At 42.1% G+C, this 27,208-nt stretch overlaps 1 protein-coding gene and 1 long non-coding RNA gene across 16 annotated transcripts in view; one reads left to right on the forward strand and one right to left on the reverse strand.

Annotated features, from left to right (window-relative positions):
- Positions 1 to 6,019: 6,019 nt before the first annotated feature.
- LOC111092507 lies at positions 6,020 to 19,785 on the reverse strand. The gene is made up of 3 exons (XR_005379151.1): positions 18,951 to 19,785; positions 9,154 to 9,286; positions 6,020 to 6,165 (listed from the first exon to the last, which is right to left on the reverse strand). It is a non-coding gene; the product is annotated as an uncharacterized LOC111092507 (long non-coding RNA).
- Positions 19,686 to 27,208, forward strand: part of IFT81 (intraflagellar transport 81) — a 106,448-nt gene continuing 98,925 nt past the window's right edge. For 13 of the 15 annotated variants that reach the window (XR_005379150.1, XR_005379147.1, XR_005379148.1 and 10 more), the window contains exons 1-4: positions 19,686 to 19,842; positions 22,521 to 22,679; positions 23,173 to 23,276; positions 24,266 to 24,446. Coding sequence is in view for 11 of the 15 variants with exons in the window: in XM_038575025.1 (XP_038430953.1) it covers positions 22,536 to 22,679; positions 23,173 to 23,276; positions 24,266 to 24,446 (429 nt within the window). In the remaining 4 variants the exon portion in view is untranslated. Of the gene's footprint in view, positions 19,843 to 19,926; positions 20,042 to 20,119; positions 20,255 to 22,520; positions 22,680 to 23,172; positions 23,277 to 24,265; positions 24,447 to 27,208 lie in introns of those variants that run through there. The other 2 variants (XM_038575028.1, XM_038575026.1) reach the window with 2 other exon arrangements.

The following is a 27,208-nucleotide window of genomic DNA, read 5'->3' on the forward strand; positions in this document are numbered from 1 at the left end:
TCATTGCTTTTATCAAAAGTCTCACTGTCCATTTTATCCAGTCAAACCTATTTCCCTTGGTTCTCACTCTTGCTTTTTTTTTTTCATACCCACCCCCATTTCCCTTATGCCTGGAACAGTCTCCCACTTAGCATCTGCCTGCCCAGTGCCTCGCCTTCCTTTACAATACCACCTACCACTTAGTTTCTCTGATTAAGTGAAAGTTGAATAATTACACTTCTTTCCTCAAAGTGCATCACTTAAATCCTAAATGTCCTTGGGGTTACCATACATGATGAAAGGTCTCTGATTGACTGATTTTCTTTAAGGGAATTAAATCAGAGTACTCATTAACAGCACCATGCCTGGTACATAATAATGTTCAGTAAATTGCAGCTATTAATTAATAATGATATGTTATTGGGGTGCCTGGGGGCTCAGTCAGTTAAGGTCTGACTCTTAATTTTGGCTCAGGTCGTGATCTCGGGGTCATGGGATTGCACCCATTGGCCTCTGTGCTCAGTGGAGTCTGCTAGGGTTCTTTCTCTCCTCCCACATACTCATGTGTGTTCTCTCCCTCAAATAAATTAATAAAATCTGTTAAAAAATGATGTGTTATTAGTAATATTACTACTAATAATAGTAATACTATTAGTAATAATAATAATTAGATGAGGATATAGGTTCTGAAAAGACAACTGGCCAATGGTCTGGCTTGCTTGGGCAAATGCCCATCCTTGTCCAATCAACCATGGTTAGGCCTATGAAGGCCTGCTGATTTCAGATTGAGTTAGAAGGAGGAGTTAGGTGTGGCAGAAAAATCTGTTGATCTCTTCTATAATTAAATATTTGAATATTGGGTTATTGAAACTGGGCATAGAGCAATTGTTGTCCTTGTCTTGACCAGTACACCATGTATATGTGCCCTCAAACCATGGCTTGCCACTCTGTATCCAGTGTTGATGTTATTTCTGAGTTCTGAAGTTCTAAAGTTATCTCACGTCTCCTGGCCGACTGTAAGTTCTTGAAACTAGAGTCTCCTAGGTTCCAGACACAATCCAGATGTCTAGGGAATGTTTGGTGAATGAGTGGATGGATTGTTGGATGGATGGACAATGAAAGAAGTAAGATAATACATGTCTCTCCTGAACATTAAGCCCTGAAGTATCAGCCTATGCTTCTCCAGGCCTTTCTCGCAATCCTTTCCCCATTCTTTTCGTTCAAGTGTTTACTAAGCACCTATTATGTGCAAGGGCCTGGGAATCCTGCTGAACATCCCATCCCACAAGACCTAGACAAGCGCCCCATGACAAAGAGTTGTCTTGTCCAAAGTGTCCATAGTGCTGAGCTGAGAAACCCTGGTTTATACAGGGTTGGCATCTAAGCTGTAAATTCAACTGTAAACTGTGAAATCAAGGGCCAAAATATAAGGCACATAGTAGGTGTTCAACGAATGTTTGTCAACCACATGAGTGGATGAATGATATCTTTCATTTGTAATTTGGCTGAGTGCCTGGTACAAGGCTGTGTCAGATAGCTGTCCCATAAATGGTTATTGACTTGTTCCTGTAAATACTGCCCTCTGAAGAGCCACTTGTGTACAGCTGGGGAGGATGTCCTCCTGGCTGGGGGACAGGATGGCTTCATAGCTGTGGTCTGGGGCTCCCATAAACTGCTGTGGGAAGCCACAGAGCAGAGGAGCAGACAGTGTTTCTCTACATTGTGATGGATTCATGGTCTCCTCTTCTGTCCTTCTTCTTTCATACTCCCAGCAGAGAAGGTTTAAAGGGCTCAGCCAAGTGAGAACCTGTGAATTCAGCTCCTCAGGAAAGGGAGGAAAAAAAAAAAAAAGAGCCCAGATTGAGGGTTATTGTTAACATATTTGAGGGAGATGAGGTGGAGCTCGAGGGGCAGGACTCTTCACCACATCTTTCTTTTTTCTTTCCTTTCCTTTTCTTTTCTTTTCTTTTTCTTTTCTTTTCGACTTATTTACTTATTTGAGAGAGCAAGCAAGCAGGGTGAGGGGCAGCAGGAGAGGGAAAGAGAGTTTCAAGCAGACCCTGCGCTGAGTACAGAGCCCAACGTGGGGCTCAATCTCATGACTTTGAGATCACAACCTGAAGGGAAACCAAGAGTCTGATGCTTAACCCACTGTGCCACACCCTTCCTAATTCACTTATATAACAAATATTTACTGAGTGCCAGTGACTCTTTAAGGATATGTGAGTTAAGAAAAGAGACCCATACCCATTCTCTTGGAACTTATATTCTAGAGAAACAAAATGGACAATTGATAAGTAAGTCAGATATATAGTGTGTGAGGGAGGGGGCAATGTGCCTGATGGAGAAAAACCATGCAGGGAAGGAAAATAAGATTGTTTGGGGTTGAACTTGTTGGTTAAATTGAGGTGAAATTCACATAACATAAAATTAACCATTTCAAAGTGAACAATTTAGTGTCATTGAATAATATTCTGTTTTATGGATAGATCACATCTGATATATCCATTCATCAGCTGATGGACATTTGGCTATTGTGAATAGTGTCTCTATGAACTTTCTGGTAGAAGTATTTGCATCCCCGTTTTCATTTCTTTTTTTAAAGGACTTTATTTATTCATGAGAAACACAGAGAAAGGCAGAGACATTAGGCAGAAGGAGAAGCAGGCTCCCCGCAAGGAGCCCAATGTGGGACTTGATCCCAGACCCTAAGATCGCTCCCTGAGCCAAAGGCAGATGCTCAACCACTGAGCCACCCAGACGTCCCCTGTTTTCATTTCTTTGGGGTAAAAACCTTAGAATCGCCAAATTGTTTCCCACAGTGGACAGGCCTTTTTCTGATCCCACCTGCAGTGTATGGAGGCTCCAATTTCTCCACATCCTTTCCAGCACTTGTTATTTTCCATTTAGTAAATAACAGCCATCTGAGTGCTAAGTACTGATATCTGGTGAAGTTTTGAATTGTATTTCCCTAATGTAAGTCATTAGGTGTCGAGCATTTCTTCATGTGCTCACTGGCCGTTTGTATATCTTCTTAGAGAGATGTCTATTTAAGACCTTTGCCTACATTTGCATTGGGTTGTCTTTTTGTCATTGACATGTAAGAGTGGTGGTTGAACTTTTCAATAAGGTGGTTGGAAAAGCCCGCTTGAGAAGATGACTTTTAAGTGAAGACCTAAAGAGGCTGAGGGAGTGAACCACCAGAATGTCTGAGAAGAGTTTTGCAGGCAGAGAGAATAGCAAGTGCAAAGGCCCTGAGGCAAATCATTTTCACTTGTCTGTATCTGTTTTCCAGTCTGCAGATGGGCAAGGATAAGACTGTGAAGATAATATCACATAGAATATTAATGAATTATTAACCCCTGGACTCACCCACACACACTTGATCAAGATACATAACTTCTCACAGCTTCAATGTGATCACCTGTAAAGTAGGGATAATGATCCCTATAGTTATCTACCTCACAGTGTTCTCACAAAGAATTTTTTTAAAGATTTTATTTATTCATGAGAGACAGAGAGAGAGAGAGAGAGAGAGAGGCAGAGACACAGGCAGAGGGAGAAGCAGGTTCCATGCAGGGAGCCCGACGTGGGACTCAATCCTGGGTCTCCAGGATCACATCTTGGGCTGAAGGCAGCGCTAAACCGCTGAGCCACCCGGGGTTGCCCCTCTCACAAAGAATGAAATGAAATAATATACCTAATATACCCAACCCAGGCGTGGCACATAGTAAGCTCAGATATGTGGGGATTGGGGGTGCCTGGGTGGCTCAGTTAAGCAACTGCCTTTAGCTCACATCATGATCCTGGAGTACTGGGATCAAGCCCCACATTGGTCCTGCTCAGTGGAGAGTCTGCTTCTCCCTCTGCCCCTTACCTCACTCGTGCTCTCTTTCTTTCAAATAAATAAAATCTTAAAAAAAAAGGAAATGTAGGGTTTTAATCCTGATTAGGAGGACTTCAAATCCTGAGGCCCTGAGGAAGGAAATGGTTTATAGGAGAATCTGAGGGGTTTCATGGCTGAGAGGCCAGCCTGACCCAGGCTAACATGCACTTTCCTCTGTGTTTGTTTGTTTAAAGATTTTCCTTATTTATTTATTTGAGAGAGAGAGAGAGGAAGAGAGAGAGAGAGAGCATGAGTGGGGAGAGGGGTGGAGGGAGAAGGAGAGAGAGAATCTCAAGCTGACTCTGTGCCGAGCCTGAAGTGAGGCTCCATCTCACAACCCTGAGATCATGACCTGAGTTGATATCAAGATTCAGAAACTTAACCAACTGTGCCACCCAGGCACCCCCTCTCTTTGTGTTAACAGCATAATTTATTTATATACTCATATTAAGCAGGGGGATTCGAGTCTGAATGCCAGCTTTCACCATGACATTCATTAGGTAAATTTCTTAACTTCCTTGAACATAATTTCTTCGTTTGTGCCTCAGTATGGTAAACAGGATCCCAGATCATATACGTGTCAATAGATTTAACAGATGTTGTATGTGAATGTCACCAGGATATGACAGATGCTCAAAAAACTTCCCTCTTATCATTTCATCATATGTCTTCCCAGCAAATACTGTTTTCGGGCATTCAAAAAATGCAAAATGACCTTTACTTATTAATTAATCATTAATCACGTTACCTTTAATCACGTCTTCACAAGTTACTATGTTGTTTTGCCTTGTTTTGTTTGGCAGGTAGAATGTGGGCTTTGGGGTGGCAGGTGAGAGTTCATATCCTGGTTCCTGTGCTTCCTGGCTGTTGGACCTCGGTCCTGTGTCTTAACCTTTCTGAGCTTTAGTTCCCTGGACCACTTTCCAAACCAGTTGTAAGGATCCAGATCATTTCTGTAAAGCACATCAGGACCAGTGGTGGCTGCCTTGAAAAGGTAAAGGAAGTCTAAGCAGTTTGGGTAGTAAAGGAAGAATGAGAGAAAAAATTCCAATCAGATTATCTAGAAAAGCTTAGAGCGCAGCAAGAGTGAAACCACATTGGATAAATTTCCAGTCCTCATTTTTCTCCCTCTAGAAAGATATTAGAGTCAGGAGTCCAGGTGATCTATATAAAGCTAGCTCCGTGTCCTTCGGCAAGTCCCTTAACCTCCATGCCTCTCATTTTCCCAGGGGTCCTGGTCCAGGGACCCTCTTACTGTCTGTAACCACTGTGGCATGCAGCTGACCAGCAGAGGGCAGCGATGCCCCAATATTCACTGTGGAGTATCTGCCTCCAAGGCTAGTTGCTCTGTTGCTATTATCTGACTCAGACCAGAAAACTGTGGGGGAATAATAATAAAGAGCCTTATTTTATGATCGATGCACAGTCAGAATAAGGTCTTGCCACAGCACACAGATGAGGAAACAGAGCTCAGAAGCATAAGAAATTGAACAGGGCCACATAAAAATAATTGACTGATAATTTCAGTCCCACCATACCTAAATTTAGATGGTTCCAACCCTGGCAACGTTTTGCTGCCTGTCTGGTCTGCTTAGTATAGATAATCTATTATTGCTTTATGGTTCATGAAGTATTTTCTACTCCTTAATATCAGAGTAATTCTCATCTTGTTCTCTCCAGCTTACAGTTGAGCAAAACAGAGGCTTTTAGAGGTTATGCCCTTTGGCTTACCATTTCCTCAGTCAGCTTCATTTTAGAGGTCGTTGGGTAGACTCCCAGAACTATCTGCTTAAAAAGTACAGAACTTGGTGTTTTGCAACATTTTTTACGTGATACGATGTAGTGGGTTCTAGTCCAAATATTGTGTTGTTTTACAAAAGGAATGAAGTCCCTCTCTCTGTCTCAGCATGGGCGATTAACAATTTCTTGTGGAAATAGAATAGTTGTAGATCAATAGTGGTACTCAAAAAGGACTGTCAAATGATACATCTGTCCCCAACTCCAGATTCTGACATCCGCTCCTGACCACTAAGAGAATGTTTTTTTTTTTTTTAATTTTATTTATTTATTCATGAGAGACACACACAGAGAGAGGCTGAAACATAGAGAAGCAGGCTGCATGCTGGGAGCCCAATGCAGGACTCAATCCCGGGACTCAGGGACTCCAGGATCACACCCTGAGCTGAAGGCAGACACCCAACTGCTGAGCCACCCAGGCATCCCAGAATCCCTGTTTTTGATGGCTGCTTTATTTGTATGTTTTGCAATGTCTTTCACAGACCCTTGGGTTGGTTAAGATGCTGTAATAGAAAGATACAACTCAAATTAGCTTAAACATTTAAACAGTAAGGAAAATTTTTACTTCGTATAACAAGTAAACTCTAAGGTGGCTCAGAAGCAACTCAACAAATCAGTAATTATCCTGCCCCAAAGTGGCAATAGTGCTGAGGTTAAGAAACTCTGAATTAGACCAGACAGGATTCAGCTTCTAGAGGAGGGGTTTGGGCTGGGGTCTGCCTCAATGAAGCACATGGCAGCGGGGAGGAGGTGGGGGGACACCACACACAATAGGGATTGGAGAGCCTGAAAGAAGAAAGGAGGATTGGCTTTTGGGAAGGAAATCAACAGTCTGTTATAAATCCTGATGCTGTTAATTTAGCTCTTAAGAAGCTCAAGCTGACTCTTTCACTGAGTGTACCCCACTGCTGGGAGTTAGGGGGATGGAAGAGAAACAATACTTGGCCCTTGCCCTCATCTTGTGTATAGTCCAGCTATTTAAACCAGACTTCTGTTAATTCCCTTTTCTATTACCATTTGTTGTTGTTGTTTTTTTAAATCATAGAAAATACTGAAAGGAATTAAGAAAAGCCAGAATCACCTATAACCCATCAAGATAGCCACTGCTAACACTCTTGTTTATTTTCTGCTAATCTAGGCCCTGTTTTCTAATTGTTGCATTTCATGCAAAATTTCCCCTCATTCAGTCATTCACTCATTCATTCAACAGCTGTGGAGCTGAGTGCCAATTCAGACTCTCACTGTACAGAGGAAGAATTTCATTCTAGCTCACAATGGTTGAATAGGGGAGGCTTCATGGGTCTTGAAGTCCATTAGAATGAGAAAAGAGTGTATAAGGCTGGCCCTCCAATGAGAGGACGGGAATGTTCCAGGAATAAAGGCAGAGCAGCTAGCCACCCAGGTAACAGAGAAGACTGGTGCATATTGGGAGGCTAGAGGGAAGGAGTCCATGGTAGGGAAGCAGGAGTCCTGAGGACAATATATGAGCTCCTAGATCCAGTTGTACTTGAAGCATATGGCTCCTTTAGATTGTCCAGTTATATGTACTAATAAGTTGCTTTTTTTTCTTAAGCCAGTTTCAATTAATTTTCTGTCTTTTGCAACTGAAAGTTCTAATACACTTTGCAGCCTAGAGTAATGGAAAAATATCAGACTTAGGGTCAGTAGGACTTCATTCTGCCACTAACCAGCTGTGTCCTTGGGCAGATCACATCATCTTCCAGGGCTACACTACTCTCTAAAATGAAGGAAATGATATATGCCTCTTGGGTGAATGACTGTGCTTTGTGAACTAAGGGGAAATAAAAATGTAGAGGATTCTTATGAAATTGCAGGGATAATTTTAGGAAGGAAATTCCAGAAGGGCTTAAAATGCTGCAGGTCTACAGGTAAACTTGGAAGTGCCAGGTGGTAATCTCAGTGAAGTGGAGTGGGATCAGGTACAAGAAGGATCAAGATCTCCTGGTCTACCTTTTTCCCTTTGATAAATACATGAGACAAAGGAATAGTTTTCTAAGAAAAATGACAGCACAAACCTGATGATAATCAGCAACTGACACTGGCTTCAGGATGACAGATGATGGGAGTGTGGGGACTAGAAACTAGGTCAGTGCAAGTCTCATCTGAAGCAGGCAGCCTCTCCTCAACTTTAGCTAATCTGCCTCCCAGCATATCTAGCTTTCCCACATTTTCAAGGGAACCCAGAAATCCAGACAGTCCAAACAAATGGAATTGAGATACATTGGTTTTGATTGGCCTCATCTTGAAACATCTCAATTTTCAAACGTTGGTTCATCCTATTGGTTAGTTTATTTAACATTCTGTGAGCCAAACACAACTTGTCTATCTGTGAAACTTAGCCCTGGGAATGCTAGTTTGTAATCCCTTGTGTAGATGCCAAGATGAATCTCAGTTGGAAGGATGAGAGAGGGTGGTTAGCAGGGAGCTATCTGTACAAAACTAAAGGATAGGTGGAAAGTTCATGCAGGAGGACCTCCATCTTCTCCTGAAAAGTAACTCCATAAATACTCATTCAATCCTCACATCAACCCTACAGGATAAGGCAGGTTGATTACATTATGTAGATGGGGAAACAGAATTTTAGGGAGTATCCACATTCACACACTACAAAGTAGCTCCTCAAGGCAGCTCTCCTTACCTCCTTGCTGGGGGTACCCAAGTTGGAGCTGACTGAAGTCCACTAATAAGCTCAAGACATTCCAAGGAAAATGGACCCTTTTGCTTAAAGGATGCCAACCTGGCTTTGTAACCCACTGTATCTCCAGTGCCTTCTAGATCTCTTTGCCTTAAAGTGAAAGTAAGCACAGGGCAGTGCCTCTCTGATGACGCGGCAGCCGCGAGTGCACAACATTGAGAACTCCTTCAGGGAATCTGCCTCGAGGAACATGTTTGACTGACAGTCCTGGGTCCTGCCCCTCCGGCTCCCCCAACTTCCCCCAGCTGCTCCCAGCTAACGAACCAAGCATAGTGGGGGTGCTAGTGCAATTCCCCTGCTGCTGGGCCTGGGATTCCTCTTACAGCCTTACTTTGGCTTGGGAACTCCCATCAGCATGGCCAGACTTTCTTCCAGTTACACTGATGTCTAAGGCTCTTTCTGCCCCATCCTCCTTCCCTCTCACCTTTCACAGGTGTCAAGCTAGCATCACAGGTTGAAGACTCTCCTGCCTACTCAGCTCCCTTCCTTTGTATCCTTCACGAGCACAAGTAAATCCTCAGTAAATCTTGGGTGAATGCACGTTCAGATTTGTCCTGGTGTCTGCTTCTTGGCAGATCTGAACTAACACACATGACTTCCATTTTGTGGAATGAGATAGTGAAGTCTATAACCATCCAAACTTACAGTTTATCTGCTATCACAGAAATAGAGTTTCACACTGTCATGATGATGCCCAGGGGCCTTGAATCAAGAGTGATCAGGGTTTGAGCCCTGCTGATCAGCAGTCTGACCGTTAGGAAGTTTCTTAACCCACCTTGAGTCTCTACTTCCTCATCTGTTGAATTAGTGATTCTCAACCAGGAACAGTTTTGTCATCCCTGCCCTCTCCCCCGGGGGGACATTTTGCAGTGTCTGGAGACATGTTTTGGTTGTCACAACTGGAGGAACTAGAAAGAGAGGGGGTTATTGGTACTGACACCATGTGGCTAGAGGCCATGAACATTGCTGAATGTCCTACAATGCACAGAGTAGCGCCCCTGCCCCACCCACCTACCCCCATCAAAGAATGATCCAGCCCAAAATGTCCATAGTGCTGGGGTTGAAAAATCCTGGGATAAATGGAAATGTAATGGTAGCTAATTCAAAATGCTGTCATAAGGGGCCTCTGGAATTGTGTCTTCAATATCTGCCATTTCTACTTTCCCTCACCTGCCTTGCATACTCCACAGAACAGGGATCAGATTATTCTAGAGCAATGTTCTGTATTACCAATGACTAGAACATGGAAGTGCTGAATAAATTATTAGGAATTGAAATATTTATGAGTGCAAATCAACAAATGGTTACTATCACCGTCATCATCATTGACGTTGTCTTCCTAGTCCCTGGCTCAGTGCCTGAGGCATAATTGGTCCTCTATATTTGTTGAATGGATGAATGAAAAAATGAGAAATGAAGGCATATTTACTCATTAACCACTAATTTATGTACTTTGGAGAGGAGTTTTGTTCATCAAAGAAATGACTTTAAAGGATGAGACCTCAGCCAAGCCAGAGTCAGGGGGCCTGAGTCAAAGTCATGTAGAGTTTAGGACGCACATCTTGCTCGGCTTAGGCAAAAAAGGAAAACGGGCCAGGCTTTGTGCGAACTTGCTGTGAAACAAGAGCTGTTTTCAGGGCCCAGGAACACGCTCTGTCCCATGTTTAATTTCTTCCATCTGTCTGGTATCTGACCTCTGCTGCACTCGAAGGCATTGCCACACATTGTCTGTGCACGTTCCCATATAAGGTGATCTCTCTCTCTTTCTCTTCCTCTCTTCCCCTCTCCCTCTCTTTCCAGGGGTTGGCCAGCAGCACTGGCTTCCTCCGCCCTGCTCTCCCTCTCTTGGCCTTCCCTGGCAGGCTCTGCTGTGAGGATGGATGGCTGGAGAGCGGGAAGGGGCAGGGGGCTGCCAAGGAATGTGGCAGGTTTATTTTTGTTCCGGCTGCATTCTTTGCCAGGCCTGCAGGCCCCAGGCACTTGGGGATGTCACATGCTGATAAGACAGTGGGGGTGACTGAGAGCCATGGCTCAAATCTGCAACACCCCAGGTGTGAGCCATTGTCACAAAGTGGGGGGTTGGGGTGGGAAGGGCAGGACTGTGAGGTCATGGAACTCACCTTTTCCCACTGCCTGTGCTTGATTCCAGAAAGACAAGTTTGATGCTTCAGAGAAGCAATTGCAGGAATTGAGATCTGTAACCACTTAGACCCATCTCTGGGCAAAACCCAGTGATTGCAGTAGAGTGGAGTAGAGCCAGGTCAGGCTGAAATGATTAGCTGTGTGACCTTGGGCAGGTTGCCTGACCTCTCTGACTCTCAGTTTCCTTATCTGTCAAAACAGTATCAACAAATCTACTCGATACTATTCTAGTATCATAGTGAAATGTAAACTCGGTAAGGGCAGGGATTATGTTTACTGTCATTTTGCCAGTACCTAGAATAGTGCCTGGCACAAAGTCTGTGCTCAAATATGTGTTGAATGAAGTAAATGAGACAATACTTTTACATGATTAGCACCCAATATCTGAGAGCTGTTTCTACCTATTTAATAGTAGCAGATGTGTATTAGGCGCCTATTAAGTGCTAGGCCCTGTTAGGTGCTGGGGACATAGAAGTGAACAAGGCAGAAAAGATCCTTGCCCTCAGAGAGCTTATATTCTAATGGGAGAGATATACAATCAAGTAAATTAAGTTCAGAGAGTACTAAGTTCTCTGGAAGAAATATAAAAAGGGATGCAGAAGAAGTGTGTTTTTTGAATCTTTTGACTGTGACTCACAACAAGAATATATTTGTTGTGTGACCCAAAGGACATACGTGCATTTTTATCAAATTGAAATAAAACCTTCACAAAACAATCGTGCACCAACAGAATGCAACAGAAATGACACCACTTGTTCTGGGCCTCTGTTTTACAAGGCCTGGTGGCTCTCACTTTTGCTACCCTGCTCCCATGTAAGGAAGCTCAGTTTGGATCACTGCATGAGGAGAGACCACAAGGAGAGAGTGTCCATGTGAAGGAGAAATAGCAGCCAGCACTGGAAAGGAAGGAAGCTCTCCTGGATGTTCTAACCACCAATGAACTCCCAGCTGCATTCCGCCATAAGCTGACCCCAGCACATACTACCTGGAGCAGAAGAACTGGCCAGCTGAGCCTGGCTAACCCACAGGCTTGTGAGGGGGAGGAAAAAAAAAGTGTTGTTTTTTTAAGCTAATAAATTTGGAGTGGTTTCTGACAGAAATGTTTACCTTATTCTGTATGATATTTTCTATTCCACTTCATTTCCTCCTCCTGAGTGAGGAGGCGGAGCCAGGCAGAGGATGACCTGGGTGAAGATTAGCCAGGCAGAAGAAAGAGCAATGCCAAGGTCTTGAGGCTGGGATGGGTTTGGTGTGTGTGAGCCACCGAAGGGAGGCCGTTGGTTGGGAAGGAGAGACAGAGAGAGAAGGAAAGCCTAGAATGAAATTAAGCCTCATGGCATGTGGTGCTGGGACTTGGCAAAGACAGCCTAAAAGACTTAGGATGGATGGTTGACCTCCCAAGGCCCCGACTGCCCATCTTTTATTTTTAAGTGAGGTGAGATTCACATTGTATAAAATAAACCTTCTTAGAAAAATTCGGTGACATTGAGTACATTCACAATACTGTGCAACCACCACCTCTATCTCCAGAAGATTTCCATCACTCCAGAAGGAAATCCTACAGCCATTACGTTGTTGTTCCACATTGTCTGTCCCCTCAGCTCCTGGCAATCACCAATCTGCATTTGCCTTTGTGGATTTGCCTCTCCTTGATATTTCCTATAAATTGAATTATAAGTATGTTGACTTGTGTCTGGCTTCTTTCACTTAACAAAATGTTTTCAAGGTTCATCAACGTTGTAGCATGTGTCCATACTTACTTCTTTTTATGGTTGAATAATATTGTGCTGTATATTTATACCACAACTTGTTTAGCCATTCATCTGTTTGCCCATCAGTTTGGCTCTGTGATTCCATCTATAGCATACTTATAGACTTTGATTTGACGTCATCAACCCAGAAGAGAGAGAAGTTCTTGGCAAGATGAAGGAGAAGGCCAATTTGTGTCCTGCTAATCTTGGCCTTCACTTGTCCCCTCCAGTCAACCTTTTCCTTCATGATTCGGAGCTTCCTAATGGCCCAAAATGCAGCTCCACTGCTGGTTACCCTTAAATACTCCCCCTGAATTCTATAAATACACCAACACTCAGCTGGGAAAAAAAGAACTTGAAAGGCATTTGAAATGAAAATACACTCTTTTCCCATCATAAGCCAAGTGTTTTCTCTGTTTTCCCCCTCTGTGATTCCAGGATAAGTACTTGGATTTTAAACCATTAGCCCTACCTGGATCAGAGAAGACTTTCCTTTGGCAAAGCTCTTGTAGGCAGAGAAAGCCAGGCAGCATGTTATTAACACTGGCCCTCCCACACAGAAAATCCCTTTGCCTCCTGCTTCAGTGGCCTGATTTATGGTCCTTCTTTCAGATTCTGCTGAGCCGGTTTTGAGCCAGTTTAGTAGGTTGGTGAAAGTGGCTCTGGGATCAGGCTGACCCTGTCTGAATCTTGGCTTAGCCAGCTGCTAGTTCTGTGACCTTGGGCCCTCTAGTAACTCTCCAGGCCTCGATTTCCTTAATTATAAAATAGAAAAAAAAAATACTGTCCTTGCAGACTTGTTGTGAAGATTAAATGAGATGATATGAATGTGGGCAGAGTGCTGAAATGAAATTAGGCCTAACTTCAAGGATGCCGGAGCTTTAGCTAGGGAGCCAAGGGGAGCTTGGATACATGCAGGTAGTGCAGTTGACCTCACCAGTTGACTTTTCTGCCCATCACTTGGATTGTATCATTCGATATATAATTCAACTTATAATTCATCCAGTCTCCCCCTCCGGATCCCCACTCTGCCATTTTCTTCCTGGTTCTTGTGTCCTGCACTGATGACCTCAAGGGGTTTGCTTACTTACTTTGGCACCCTATTGGGTTTAGCCAATAAGAGGCCATGTGGGAGATCAGAGGGTTGAAGGAGAGTGAGGTCAAGATTGGCTGCATCTAATGGGTCCTATTAGGCAACCTTCCCCAGAAGCTGATAGATACCGAGATGAGCCATTTTAGTCTACCACTCAGATTTGCAAGAGGAAAGGAATTATTTTATCCATCAACTGAAATCTGAGATCCCATCCTGTCATTATTGGTCATTTCCTTCTCACACACATCCTGGGGGTTGCCAAGTCCCTGGGCAATTCTGCAGGGACACAGCTTCAGAGAGTCACTTGCAATCTTCTGTCACTGGCTCATACCAGTGATTCCTTGATCACCTACCCATCATCCCAGACTGCCTGGTCCTTTCAGGTTTAATACTGCCAATGCTTCCACGTCAGGCCTGGGGCAAAGAGTTTTGGCCGCACCAGAAGCTACTGGATTCACAATGTGGCTTCCTCATCTTCTTCCCTTCTTAGGAGCTGCTCCAGAATGATCAACCTGTGATCCTTTCTTATTCTTCTTAGCATCTCTCTTCTCTCTCCTTGCTTTGGAAGGAATTCCTCTCCGCTTCCCCCTTGAGGACAACCAGTATAATCTCCCCCAACGACTTCAGACCTTTACAAAAGGCAGGAAGTACAACTTCTGATTTCAGCCTGCAGAACTCAAGGCAGCGCAGATTTTTCCAGAGGAGGAGAAACAGAAGGAGCACACACATAAATTAATATTTTAATAAATTCTGACACAAATGTGAAGTATTTAACAGAGTTCCTGACATACAGTAAGCACTCAGTAAGAGGTGACATGATTCTATTTGAGCCCAGTGAAAGTATTAGGTAACATCCTATATTACAATCCATAAACTCGTACCCAAGGACTTAATATGAATTGCATTACTATTTTGACTCCTCTACATTGTCCATTAATCTCACAAAATCCATTTAAAAACCATTTTACAAAAATGTAGTACCACACACATATTTAACAAGATCTCTGGGCAGCCTGGGTGGCTCAGCAGTTTAGCGCTGCCTTCACCCCAGGGCATGATCCTGGAGACCTGGGATCAAGTCCCACGTCTGGCTTCCTGCATGGAGCCTGCTTCTCCCTCTACCTGTGTCTCCGCCTCTCTTTCTCTCTTTTAAATAAAATTAAAAAAAAAAAAAAAGGATCTCTGGAATCTCATCCAACCAGTTGAATGTTTCACATATTATTTATCTTTTTACCTTTTAGGAAAGCACGTTCTGCTACTAAACACACCCAAGATTAAATTGCCAGAGCCAAGGCAATTTAGGATATATGCAAAATTCAATTCAGGTTTCCATTTAAATTCAATTTCTTTCCTCTCCAAGTAACCTAGATGGCAATGGCATTAAGTGACAATTAACGAATAGCAGAATAACCCACTTCTGAATTTGTCCCTGCGTGTGGATCATTTTTCCCAGTTTGAAAAGAATGAGATAAAGTGGGCAGTGTGCAGAGTAGCCCCAGATGGGGTAGCATCTGGAAAACTGGCATTCTCAGAATACTCATGCAGAATCCAGAAATATCTCATGGTCAAGATGAAAGGTCTAAATTTAATACCAAAAACAGAAAATTGGCTTGGCTTCCCTGACTCTGCACAGGGAAGTTCTTGTTTGAAAGTTCTGAAACGAGAAGGGGCTGGAGGCATTATGTTCATAGCATCCTTAGATTTTTGTGGGGACCTGGGAAGTCTGCTGATATCTCAGGACCTCATTTGGCCCCACAACAGAAGCCTACACTGAATAAAGAGGATTTGTTGGGAGGAAATCAGGGAGGAGGTTTGCACTGATATGGATACTCCCCAGAATAAGTACAGGCTCATTTCTTCATCTTCTGGTTTTGCTTACCCAGCTTTTAAGATTTAAACACCTTCCCTGACTACTGTAGGAGACATCTGTTGTTCTTGTTTCCACTGCATCTCTACCTCTGGTAAGAGCTCTTCCTTTTTGGGGGTAGTTCTTCCTTTTTTGGGGGCATCTTTTCCTTTTGGGGGGCACAGCCCTCATCTGACTCACCTATCAAAGTCATAGCAATTGATTCAGGAACTGTCTGACACACTTGAAACTAGTGAGGGTCAGCCCTGAGAATTTTCTGGAACTGTTGGAGAAAAGATTCTTTTAGTGAGGTTGCTAGGCTGGAAGAATATAAACCTCTTGCTACTAATAGCCCATTCAGAGGAAAGTGGAGATAAGAGACCTAGAAATGGAGGGAGAAACAATGTCAAGATGACCTAGATCAAGCCATACCTGAAGACAGATATCCTTGGACTTCACAAATGCATGAAATAATGACACCTTCCTTATTTTAATTTTGTACTAAACTGGGTCTTGAAAAATACATTTGATCAGGAGTGATTTTTTTCTCCCCTGAAGAACCAGAGTAGAATTTCACAACTGTGGGTGGACTTGCAGCATCTACAAGGTTAAATAAGGGAGTTGTAAGGGGCAGCTTCTAGTTTCTATCACCTCCTCCACACCTGTCCCCACCTTCTTCTCCACTAGAGGCTGGTCAACATGTAAAGCACACTTTCATGTGACAGCATCTTATCAGAGGGCTTCAGGTGAGAAGCAGATTGGGTGTTTTAGTGTTTTGGTAGCAAGGGACAAGTAGGTTTCAACAACAGTTTGTTGTTATAACCAAAAACTTCTAAGGAATCTACATCTTTGGTTCTATGGTTTACAACTACAGAGCACCCAAGAGGCTAAAATTAACAAGAATTAAAAGGAAAAGACACCCAAGAATGAATGGCCACCCACCTCCCACTTACTCATGCCCCTGATGTACATACTTTGCTCATCTGATGTAGCCAACAGAAGTGCTCTGTCCATAAGACAGTGGAAGTATGTACACGGATGTTCATAGCACATCGTTCATTATAGCCAAAAAATGGAAACAATCCAAATGTCCATCAACTGATAAATGGATGAACGATGGAATATTATTGTCACAAAATGGAATGAGGTACTGATACACACTACAGCATGGATGAACCTTGAAAACATACTAAGCGAAAAGAAGCCAAACACAAAGAGCCACCATGTACTTTATGATTCCTTTTATATGAAATGTCCAGAAAAGGTATAGTCATAGAGAAGGAAAGAAGATTGTTGGTTGCCAGGGTCTGAGAGGTGGCAGGTTTTTTTTTTTTTAAATTGCAAACTAGGAAATGATGACTAAAAGGTACAGGCTTCCTTTTTGGGCTGATGAAAATGTTCTGTGATTAGATAGTGGTGATGGGTGCACAATATGCAAAAAGCCATTAAGTTGTGTACTTTATAATATTTTTAAAATTTGAGAAGAGTTGACACACATTGTTAGGTTGTTCTCAAGTGTACAACATAGTGCTTCAATTTTTCTATATGTTATGTTATATTCACCACAAGTATAGCTACCATCCATCACCATACATCACTATTACAATATCATTGACTATAAACTCTCTACCCTATGCCTTTTATTCCCATGACTTATTCGTTACTTAACGAAGCCTGGAAGTGGAAGCCTGTTTCTTCCACTCTCTTTCAACTATTTTGTAAAACTCCCTCACCCCCTCTTCTCTCTGGCAACTACCACTTGGTTCTCTGTATTTATAGGTATGATATGTTTTATTTATTCGTTTTGTTTTTTAGATTCTACATGAATGAAATACTTGTTTTTCTGAGCCTGACTTATTTCACTTAGCACTTAAACCCTCTAGGTTCATCCTCGTTGTCACAAATGGCAAGATCTCATCCTTTTTCATGGTGGTGTGATATTCTAGTGTGTGTGTATCTTCTTTATCCATTCGTTTATTGATGAACACTTGGGTTGCTTCCATATATTGGCTATTGTAAATAATGCTGCAATAAACAGCAATAAACACATATCCTTTTGGATTAGTGTAAATTAAATACTTTAAATGGGTGAATTGTATGTATTTGAATTATACCTTGATGAAGCTTTTTTTTTTTTTTTTGATAGAGTCAGGGTAGGTGTGGGAATCTTTCAGAAAGACTATCTCATATAACTGGACTTTCTTTCATCTACTAAAAATGTCAAATACAGTTCAGCCAAGAGGCATCTTTGGGGGTTTACAAGGAAGACTCAATATAGCATCTAAGAGGGAGGGCAGCCCTGGTGGCACAGCGGTTTAGCGCCGCCTGCAGCCCAGGGTGTGATCCTGGAGACCCGGGATTGAGTCCCACGTCAGGCTCCCTGCATGGAGCCTGCTTCTCCCTCTGCCTGTGTCTCTGCCTCTCTCTCTCTCTCTCTCTCTGTGTGTGTCTCTCATGAATAAATAAAATCTTAAAACAAAAAAAAAAAAACAAAGCATCTAAGAGGGAAAAAAATGTCTTCACGAGGGTGGATTGATTTGGGATGTAATCAGCCTTCAGTGTTCTGGAATTGTTGCTGAGAAGTTCTTCTCGGACCCTTCATGAATCCATTTAAGGTTTTATCTTAAGTGAATCAGGTGGTGGTAAGTTATCCTTTGGTCTGTATCTGGGCCCTATAGATAGGCAGAGGCCTAATATGATCAGGCTTCTCTATGTCTCTCCTTTTTGGTTCAAGTTGGAATATAAGCTTCTCAGTAGGGGCACCTGGGTGGCTCAGTCAGTTAAGTATCTGCCTTCGGCTCAGGTCATGATCCCAGGATCCTGGGATTGAGCCCCTGTGTTGGGTTCCCTGCTCAGTGGGGAGTCTGCTTCTCCCTTTCTCTCTGCCCCTCCTTCCAGCTTGTGCTCACTTTCTCTCTCAAATAAATAAAACCTTTAAAAAAAAAAGTGCTTCTCAATACAGGGATCCCAAGAAGCATGCTGACTGACCTCAAATTCTTCCCTGTGTTCCAGAGCAACCGCATTAAGCATAAAGTCCATTTGAGTGTAAAGAGTGGATTCTATTGCTTACTCCAATTTACACATGATTACATTCTCATAACTGAAAATTATAGTGTTTCTGTAATAGCTGTAACAGGCAGAGGAGGAACTAAAAACTACCCGATAAACCACACTTATCTTTCGATAGCCTACATCTGTAGACTCTGCAGAAGGAGCATATCTAACCGTCTTGTTTTTCAAAAAGTAGAAGAAAAAAGGTAAAATGTGCTTAGCTCTTCCAATGTCAGGCACTTATACCCTAATCACTTTACCTATATTGATTCTCTTAATCCTCACATCAACATTTTGAGGAAAGTATTATTATAGATATACTTTTTAAAAAGATTTTATTTATTTATTTGACAGAGCGTAAGTAGGCAGAGCAGCAGGCAGAGGGAGAGGGAGAAGCAGGCTCCCCACTGAGCAGAGAGCCCCACGAAGGGATTGATCCATCCCAGGACCCTGGGATCATGACCTGAGCTGAAGGCAGATGCTTAACTAACTGGGCCACTCAGAGGCCTCTATAGCCACACTTTATAGTTGAGAACAGGAAAGCTCAGAGAATGGCAAACTGAAATGGCAGACCCAGTTTCAAATCCAGGTGGCCCAGAGAATCTCCTAATACACCCACCAGGATCAATTAATTATGCAATCACTTGTACAGATCTTTTGTTTCTCCCAAAGTTATTTAAATTATTTACCTTTTCAAAGTTTTTAAGTGTTGCCGCCTTCAACTCATCATGAGCATCTGTGGGCTGGGATGGGTCTTCTGTTTCCTCCAAGAGCCCCCCAGGATGCCTCTGCTTAATGGTTCAATAGTCAGAAGGCAGCCAGCAATGGATTAATCTTGTGATGTTCTGTTCCCTCTGCCCATTTGGCTAATTTTTACTGATCCCTCTGCCCTTTGGCTAATTTTTTTTACTGATCCTTAAACATCACTTTGATGGAAACTTTCCTGATAGTACAGTCCCTTCAGTCTCAAATAAACTCGGGATACTTCATCTGGGCTCCCCCATCACTGGGCCTTTTTATGATAGTTGTATTGGAGTTGCCTTTCAATCGTCTCTTTATCAGCACTGGACTCTGTTCCTTAAGAACAGGAGCCCAGTAATTCCTGGCTTCATTTGCATCCCCAGCAGCCAGTACAGGGCAAGGCAAACAGGAGATGCCTAAAACGGAATTTGCTTTTGTTTGTTTGTTTTGTTTTATTTTGCTCTAAGACTGATGCTAAATCTGTAGTTGGTTTCTTCCAAGATGTTTGAACAGGCAACTAAGTTTCCAGGGCAAGAGGAATTTCATTTTTTTCCTTTCGGATTTTCCTTGCCAGCTGACATTTAAGTACAGCGGCCTCCAGCCCTCGCTGAGGCTCCGGACCCGCGAACGCACTGTGCACGTGAGCCGGGAACTGCCGCCGGGGAGCTCGGTCCCGGCGCGCGCGCCCGAGGGCCTCGCGGAAATGCCCCGGCCCACCCGCCGGAAGTGACGTAATTCCACGGCCTAGCAACCGTTGCCAAGGAGCATGTCCCTAGGAACCCAGTAGAGCCTGGATGCCTCCTGCGGGGGGGAAAAGTGGTTTCTTGAGGAGAATTTGAGGTAACCTCGCCAACACGCGTTCGGAAACTCCCCCCCGAGACCCCCCAAAAGAACGAACTCCCTCCTCGTCCCCTTCTCTGCAGCTCCTCGCCAGGGGAGGGTCGCAGCAGTTAAGCCCCCGCCACCCGGGGCGATGCCCGCCAGGCCGCTCCCCCGAGGGTTGAGCGGTCGGGGAACCCACGTCACCCCCACCCGCGAGGTACATGGGTCGGATGTGGGGTCCCCTGTCCTATGTCCCGAGCCCCTGGACGTGGGGGGTGGGAGGGGACACTATTTTGGGGAATCCTAAGAGGCTGCTGGTCCCTGCTTGTGCAGGCCTGGGACCAGGGCAGCGTCGTTCCCGTCCCGAGTTGTGCCAGATAAACGCACGTCCTGGTTTTAATTCTTCCCCCCCACCCCCTTGGGCTCTCAGGTGGGTAAGTGCTCGGGAATTAGGGTGGCGACTTTCCGCTGGCAGAGGGAGAGTAATTGCTTTTGCTAATTTTAGAGCGCAGAGCCCACTGGGCATAGACAACCTACCTGTACATCTTTGTCCTTAGCGGGTGACCATCCAAAAGCTTGTGGCACCTAGGGGGAACCCAGCTCTTTTCTTTTCCTCTCCTGGTAACGTTTTACTCGTGCATCCAAGTGTTTGGGGTTTTTTTGAAAAGGGAAAAAAATTATATATGTGTATTATGTTATGTATTATATATATAATTTTTAAGTCATTAAAATTAAATATATATGTATGTGAAGGTTACGATGAGCACTTTTACTTAAAATACTTTTAATGATGAAAAACTTGCATTTCCGAATGTGGATTTTTATTTACGTGAAAGTTTTCCTCTTATAGATGAAAGGAAACCTCTAAATTTTCAGCCACATTGGTTATCCTTTCTACTGTCTTCTGACTTAATTTTTTTTTAAATAATAATCATTTACTCATAAGTTTATCATAATTATGGAGAAATGATATCTTTAATTTCATGTTTTCCAAATATCCAGCTCCACCCATCCAATTAAAAAAATCTATTTCAGAGCAAAGTGCATGCAATCTCAACTAATGTCTGATAAAATAGCATCTGTTCATTTCTTAAAAACTATTAGGAGGCACCAAAGTAATTTTTTCTTCTTTTTTTAGCAGTTCATTTTTTAAATTCCTTTTTTTAATATTGCTGGTTTAAAAAAATTGCCTGCCTGCAAAATTTCTACCACTTCTTCCCATACTAAACAATTGATACCTTCATGCAGGAAACACCAGGAACCTTGGTAAAGCTGCTTCAGTAGTTAAATAATCAGATGTTTAATTTTTAAAAAGGTTATGATCACATCACCAACCTACTTAGGCTTATCTTTCTTTTTATGGCTTTGGGCCTGTGAATACATTTCTCTAGTCTATGGAAGAAATCACTGTTTTGATGCAGTGGGTATTCACAGATGGAATTAGGCACAGATATGTCCTCACGGAATTTACATTTTGGTAGAGAAGAGGAAATGTAGGTTAAGTCCCAGGTAGAAAACAGAAAAGTAACTCTAGGAGAGCAGTGCAGAAAGTGTGGTTAACGTGGAGGGCGGGCAATATTCTAGTGCAGAATGTGGGAGATAGCTTGAGAATGGCTTCCCAGAGGAAGGTGCATTTGGAGGGCAGATCCTGAAAGACCGTTACGGTTTGCACCTGTGGAAATCAGGTGAGGAACAGTCTTTCAGGCAAGAAAACAGCATTAACTGATGACAGGTGGAAAAACTAGGGAGCAGTAACTTTCAGTCCTGCAAAATTTAAAAGAGTAAAAGGTTAACAATTTTGAAATAAAAGCGGGAAAGCTAAATTGAGTTAGATCTGAAAGCAATCAAAATCCAAGAAGGTTGGACTTTGTTTTGTGAGCAATGAGAATCATACAAATGATTTGGAATAGGAGAGGCAGAGGCCAGAAAACTTGAGGCTGTTACCATATTGAAGGCACAAGGAGACATAGGTCTGAATTACTCAAGGATGGCAAAGTTGATGCCTACGTAACATCAATGGGTGAAGAATGCTTGGTGGAGGAAACCAGAACCAAACCAAAGAATGCATGCCCAGGCTAAAGCCTACAGCCTCTGCTCAGCTTTATTTGGGTGTGGCTGTACACAAATGTGTATCCAGGTTTGCCAGATCTGATTTTGAAGAGAAAGTGGATATCTGGATTTTTTTTAAATTTTATTTATTTATTCACGAGAGACAAGCAGAGAGTGGCAGAGACACAGGCAGAGGGAGAAGCAGGCTCCATGCAGGAAGCTCGATGCGGGACTCTGTCCCGGGACTGCAGGATCACGCTCTGAGCCAAAGGCAGGTGCTAAACTGCTGAGCCACCTGAGCTCCTGGGTATCTGGATTTTAATGTAAAAAAAAAAAAACCTCTCAATTTTTAAACATGGGCTGCTAATTCTAAAAAAATTCGAAGCATGTCTGTAGCCTAATTCATATGATTGCTATCTTACCAGATGTATATAAAAAACATTTGGTATTCAATATTAGTAGTATATACTGTAACATTCATAGTGAAGTCTTCATATTCTGATTTCTTTCGACAAAAATGATACTTTTCACAGCATTTTGTGTGCCATGGAGAATTGTACTTTTCATTCCTACTTTCTATAAACTTAATACTAATTTTTTCCAGAATGTTTGTTTTCAGTATTGAGGAATTTTATCTCTATTTTTAGTTATAAGACCTAATTATGAGTGATCAAATCAAATTCATTGTGGACAATCTCAATAAAGAGCCATTTAGGAAGAACTATAATTTAATCACATTTGATTCCCTGGAGCCAATGCAACTATTGCAAGTTCTCAATGATGTTCTGGCTGAGATTGACCCAAAGGTAAGAGTTTTCTCTTTCTTGTGACAAAGGTAGCAGGAAAGCTAGTTTCTGGCTCTAAATATCTATGAGTCTTGGGCCTTATTTTCCATGCTTGTAAAATAATAATAATGACCTTTAAGGTTTCTCTGCTAGCTTAAAAATTAAATTATCTACTTGTACGTTATTTAGAAATTATTCCTCTACTCCAAACATAAATTGATTTGGTCCTGGAATCAAAATGCTTTTACAAAAGGTTTTATTGTATTGCAAGTTAGGTCATGTCTTTTATACGCTGGTCTTTTCCACTGGATGCTTTTTAAGCTTGACATTCTTAATACAAATCCTGATCTGACTTGTATGTACCCTCACGTGGAATCTGGGGCCTCCATACTTAATCTGTTTTATGAAGAGACCATTGTGCCTATTTTGCTCTAGTAGAACAATTTTGTCAGTTTAAATATTGTTCTTTGTTAGATATACAATAACATATTTTTTCAATTTATTTATCTCTTAGCAAGTTGTTGATATCAGAGAGGAGATGCCAGAGCAAACAGCCAAAAGGATGTTGAGCCTTCTTGGTATCCTTAAATATAAACCTCCAGGAAATGCCACAGACATGTAAGAGTCTGATCACATGTTGCCCCTTTTTTTTTTTTTTTTTTTTTAGGATTTATTTATTTATTTGAGAGAGTGAGAGAGCACAAGCAGGGAGAGAGGGAGAGGGAGAAGCAGGCTCCCCTCTGAGCAGGGAGCCTGACACAGGGCTCAATCCCAGGACCCTGAGACCATCATGACCTGAGTCAAAGGCAGAAGCTTAACTGACTGATACCCCCATGTGTTGCTTTCTTAAAGCAATGCTTGAATATCCAGACTTTCTTGGGCTACAGTTAGTCTTCCTAGACAATACCTGGTCTTCCTGTCAATGGCTTTAGAACATCACTGAATTTCAAAATAATCTTGAACTTTTAATATTATTTTGTCATGTAGAAGTCTTAGGTGGATCAGTTTTTCCCCCTAAACAAAAAAGTCACACAAATCCCACTATTTTATTTTATCATTTATCAATTATCTGTCATCCTTTTTTTTTTTTTTTTTTTAAAGATTTCATTCATTTATTCGTGAGAGACACACACACCCAGAAAGGCAGGCAGAGACACAGGCAGAGGGAGAAGCAGGCTCCATGCAGGGAGCCGGATGTGGGACTCGATCCGGAGTCTCCAGTATCACACCCAGGGCTGAAGGTGGCGCTAAACCGCTGAGCCACCCGGCTGCCCAATTATCTGCCATCCTAAATAAAACAGTAACTTAAACATGCCCAGCCAATGAAGTTATTAAGGCCGACTGTACCAATTAATGGTTCCAATACAACCTCCCCCCCATATAGTACAGTTATATATTGTGGGCCTAATTTTATATTTATTGTTGATATATGGAATGACTTCAGAATAGCCTTGGTTTTATCTTCTTTTTTTTTTTTAAATAGTCATGGAAGGCCATCAAGAAATTGTAAATTAGGGTTTGAGCTTTTATCTCTTCTCAAGCTTTATTTGTTATAAGCCGGAGAGAGGGGTGGTGCTCACTTGCATGTGTTTATTTTCTTTTTATAGGAGTACCTTTCGTCAGGGTCTGGTGATTGGAAGTAAACCTGTAATTTACCCAGTGCTCCACTGGCTTCTTCAGAGGACTAGTGAACTGAAGAAAAGAGCATATTTAGCTCGTTTTTTAATAAAGCTTGAGGTACCAAGTGAGTTTCTTCAGGATGAAACTGTGGCTGATACCAATAAACAGGTATACAATACACAAATGGTATTTTTAAACTATCTGTAATGTATATTGAGATGCACATGTTCAAATACTTGTTAATTTCTCTTTAGCTTATTTGCTTTTCTATATTTCCAGGTGGCACCAAAAGGTAAAATAGTTATTAATATTGTTCAACTGTGGGGATCCCTGGGTGGTTCAGCAGTTAGTGCCTGCCTTCGGCCCAGGGCATGACCCTGGAGTCTTGGGATCAAGTCCCACATGGGGCTCCCTGCATGGAGCCTGCTTCTTCCTCTGCCTGTGTCTGCCTCTCTCTGTGTGTCTCTCATGAATAAATAAATAAAATCTTTAAAAAATATATTGTTCAACTGTAATCATGTATGAAAATACTGACTTTTGCACACAAATACTATTTCAGTGATAGAGGTATATAGATAGAAAAAAACCCTGAGATTAGGATTTTAGAATAATTTATTACTTAAGAATTGTGGGTAGATAGGATTTTAGGTTTGGGACTGCAGAGCACTTTGCTGATCACTTAGATAACTATACAGTTTGTCATCTAAATCAGAGAGAAAGGGACTATCGTAATAATTACATGAAAGCAAAGGTATAAATTAACACTATCCCATTTGTGAAAGTGGGATAATTGACACTATTGACACTTGTGAAAGATTTATGTAAATAATCATGTCAAATGTTACAGTAGATGTCATGGGAGAAGTACAGCAGAATGAGACAACTCCAACCCCCCCTACATTTGAAGGCTTTACATAATGTACGAAATAGAGAAATGTAAATGTGACAAATCAGGACCTGTGAGCCCCTGAGAGGACTTGATACAGGCAAAGAAGCTAGGCTTGAGATCTCAAAGGATTTCCCAATCAGGCAGAAGGTAGAGAAAGGGCCAGGAGTTTGAAATCTCAGTGTACTTTCCTCAAGATTTTTAGGATGATATTAGGTTTTGTCCTTAAAGCTCCTAACTACTTTGGGGGCTCCTAGGTTTCTCAGTCAGTTAAGCATACTCAGATTCTGTTTGGCTCAGGTCATAATCTCAGGGTCTGGGGTCAGGCTTGCACTCAGCCAGGAGTCTGCTTGGGATTTTCTCCTTTTCCCTCTCCCTCCTCCTTTGCTCCCTCCTCTGCCCATTCACAATACTGAGGATTCTGGCTGGTCTGGATCTTGGCCCTGGGATTTCAAAGCACATTGCTCATCAAAAGACTATGGAAAAAGAGGATTCAGGCTTAAGATTTCAAAGGATTTTGATTTTTAAAAAGTGCCTCTGTTTAGCTCTTTGTGCTTTTATTCTATACTGTATACATATGCTGATTTGTGCAGTTTGTTGTGAATAGTTTGTCAGTCTACCCAATGGATCATGAGGTCTATGAAGACAGGTATCATATTTATCCATCTTTGTTTTCCTCCAGGGTTTTGTAGAGTTGCTTAAATACACTATGTGTTCAAAATTGGGATTGGATCGGAACAATCAAAACTAAATGTTTTTTCATCCATATATTTGGTGGGTTTTTAAAAAAGATTTTACTTATTTATTCATGAGAGACACAGAGAAAGAAGGAGAGACATAGGCAGAGGGAGAAGCAAGCTCCCCACAGGGAGCCTGATGTGGGGCTCGATCCCAGGACCCCAGGATCACAACCTGAGCCAAAGGCAGGTGCTCAATCACTGAGACACCCAGGCATCTCCATATATTTGGTTATTTGGGACAGCCATTGCAGTCACTCACACTAGAGCCAATCTTGATCTCTAAAGACATTTTGGGTATTGAAAGATTTATGTAAATAATCATGTCAAATGTTACAGTAGATGTCATAGGAGAAGTACAGCAGAATGAGACTCCAACCCCTTCATTTGAAGGCTTTACATAATGTACAAAATAGAGAAATGTAAATGTGAAGTATTTTCTCCTCCCTACACTCCCTCATCAATAAACTTGATAAAAAACTAATTGCTCTGGAGAAAGTTTATTAATAGCTTTTACTAAATATGCCCAGATAATTAGTGGAAGAATTAATGATAAAGATATGTTTATTCATGAAGCATACCTGAGGTTTATATCTAAAATGACTTCTACATTTGGCCAGTCATTTAGCACAGAACCTTGTCTTCTAAATGAGAAGTTTAAGAATAAATGATTTACAGATTTTTAGGATATGATCAGTCAAAAAACATTAATTTCCTGCCATTGCTTACAAAAAAAATACTATTTTTAAAGAATTTTGGGTAAGATTTGTGATTTTTTTCATTCATTCACCTACTTTTTATTGAATCTATCAGTTATGCATCATGCTGGGCCTCGGGGCACTGAATTGTATAGGATAACAGGATTCTTGTCCTCTTGACTCTCCCTGTCTAATGGAAGGAGACAGACAAGTAACTAGGCAATTTTAATTTTATGTGGTGTTTATATTCTGTTATCATGACACTCTGACCTAGCATAGGCACAGAGCTAGAGAAGTCTTCTCTGAGAATGGTAGTATCTATGCTGAGACCTGACAGATGAACTGAAATTATCCAGGTAAGGGGTGAGGAAGTCATAGAGTATTCTCAGAGGGAATAGGGTGGGTAGACTGCAGGTGAGAGCATAGAATTTTCCAAGGATTGAAAGATCACCATAGCTGGAGTAGAGAATATGAGTTAAGGAAGTAACCAGAGAGGAAGCTGGAGAAGTACTTATGACCAGATTATACACACTTTTTCTGTGTCTTATATAAATGTTAAAGGAGGGGGATCCCTGGGTGGCACAGCGGTTTAGCGTCTGCCTTTGGCCC

Source organism: Canis lupus, chromosome 26 (assembly GCF_011100685.1).
Source record: "Canis lupus familiaris isolate Mischka breed German Shepherd chromosome 26, alternate assembly UU_Cfam_GSD_1.0, whole genome shotgun sequence".
Classification (NCBI taxonomy): domain Eukaryota; kingdom Metazoa; phylum Chordata; class Mammalia; order Carnivora; family Canidae; genus Canis; species Canis lupus.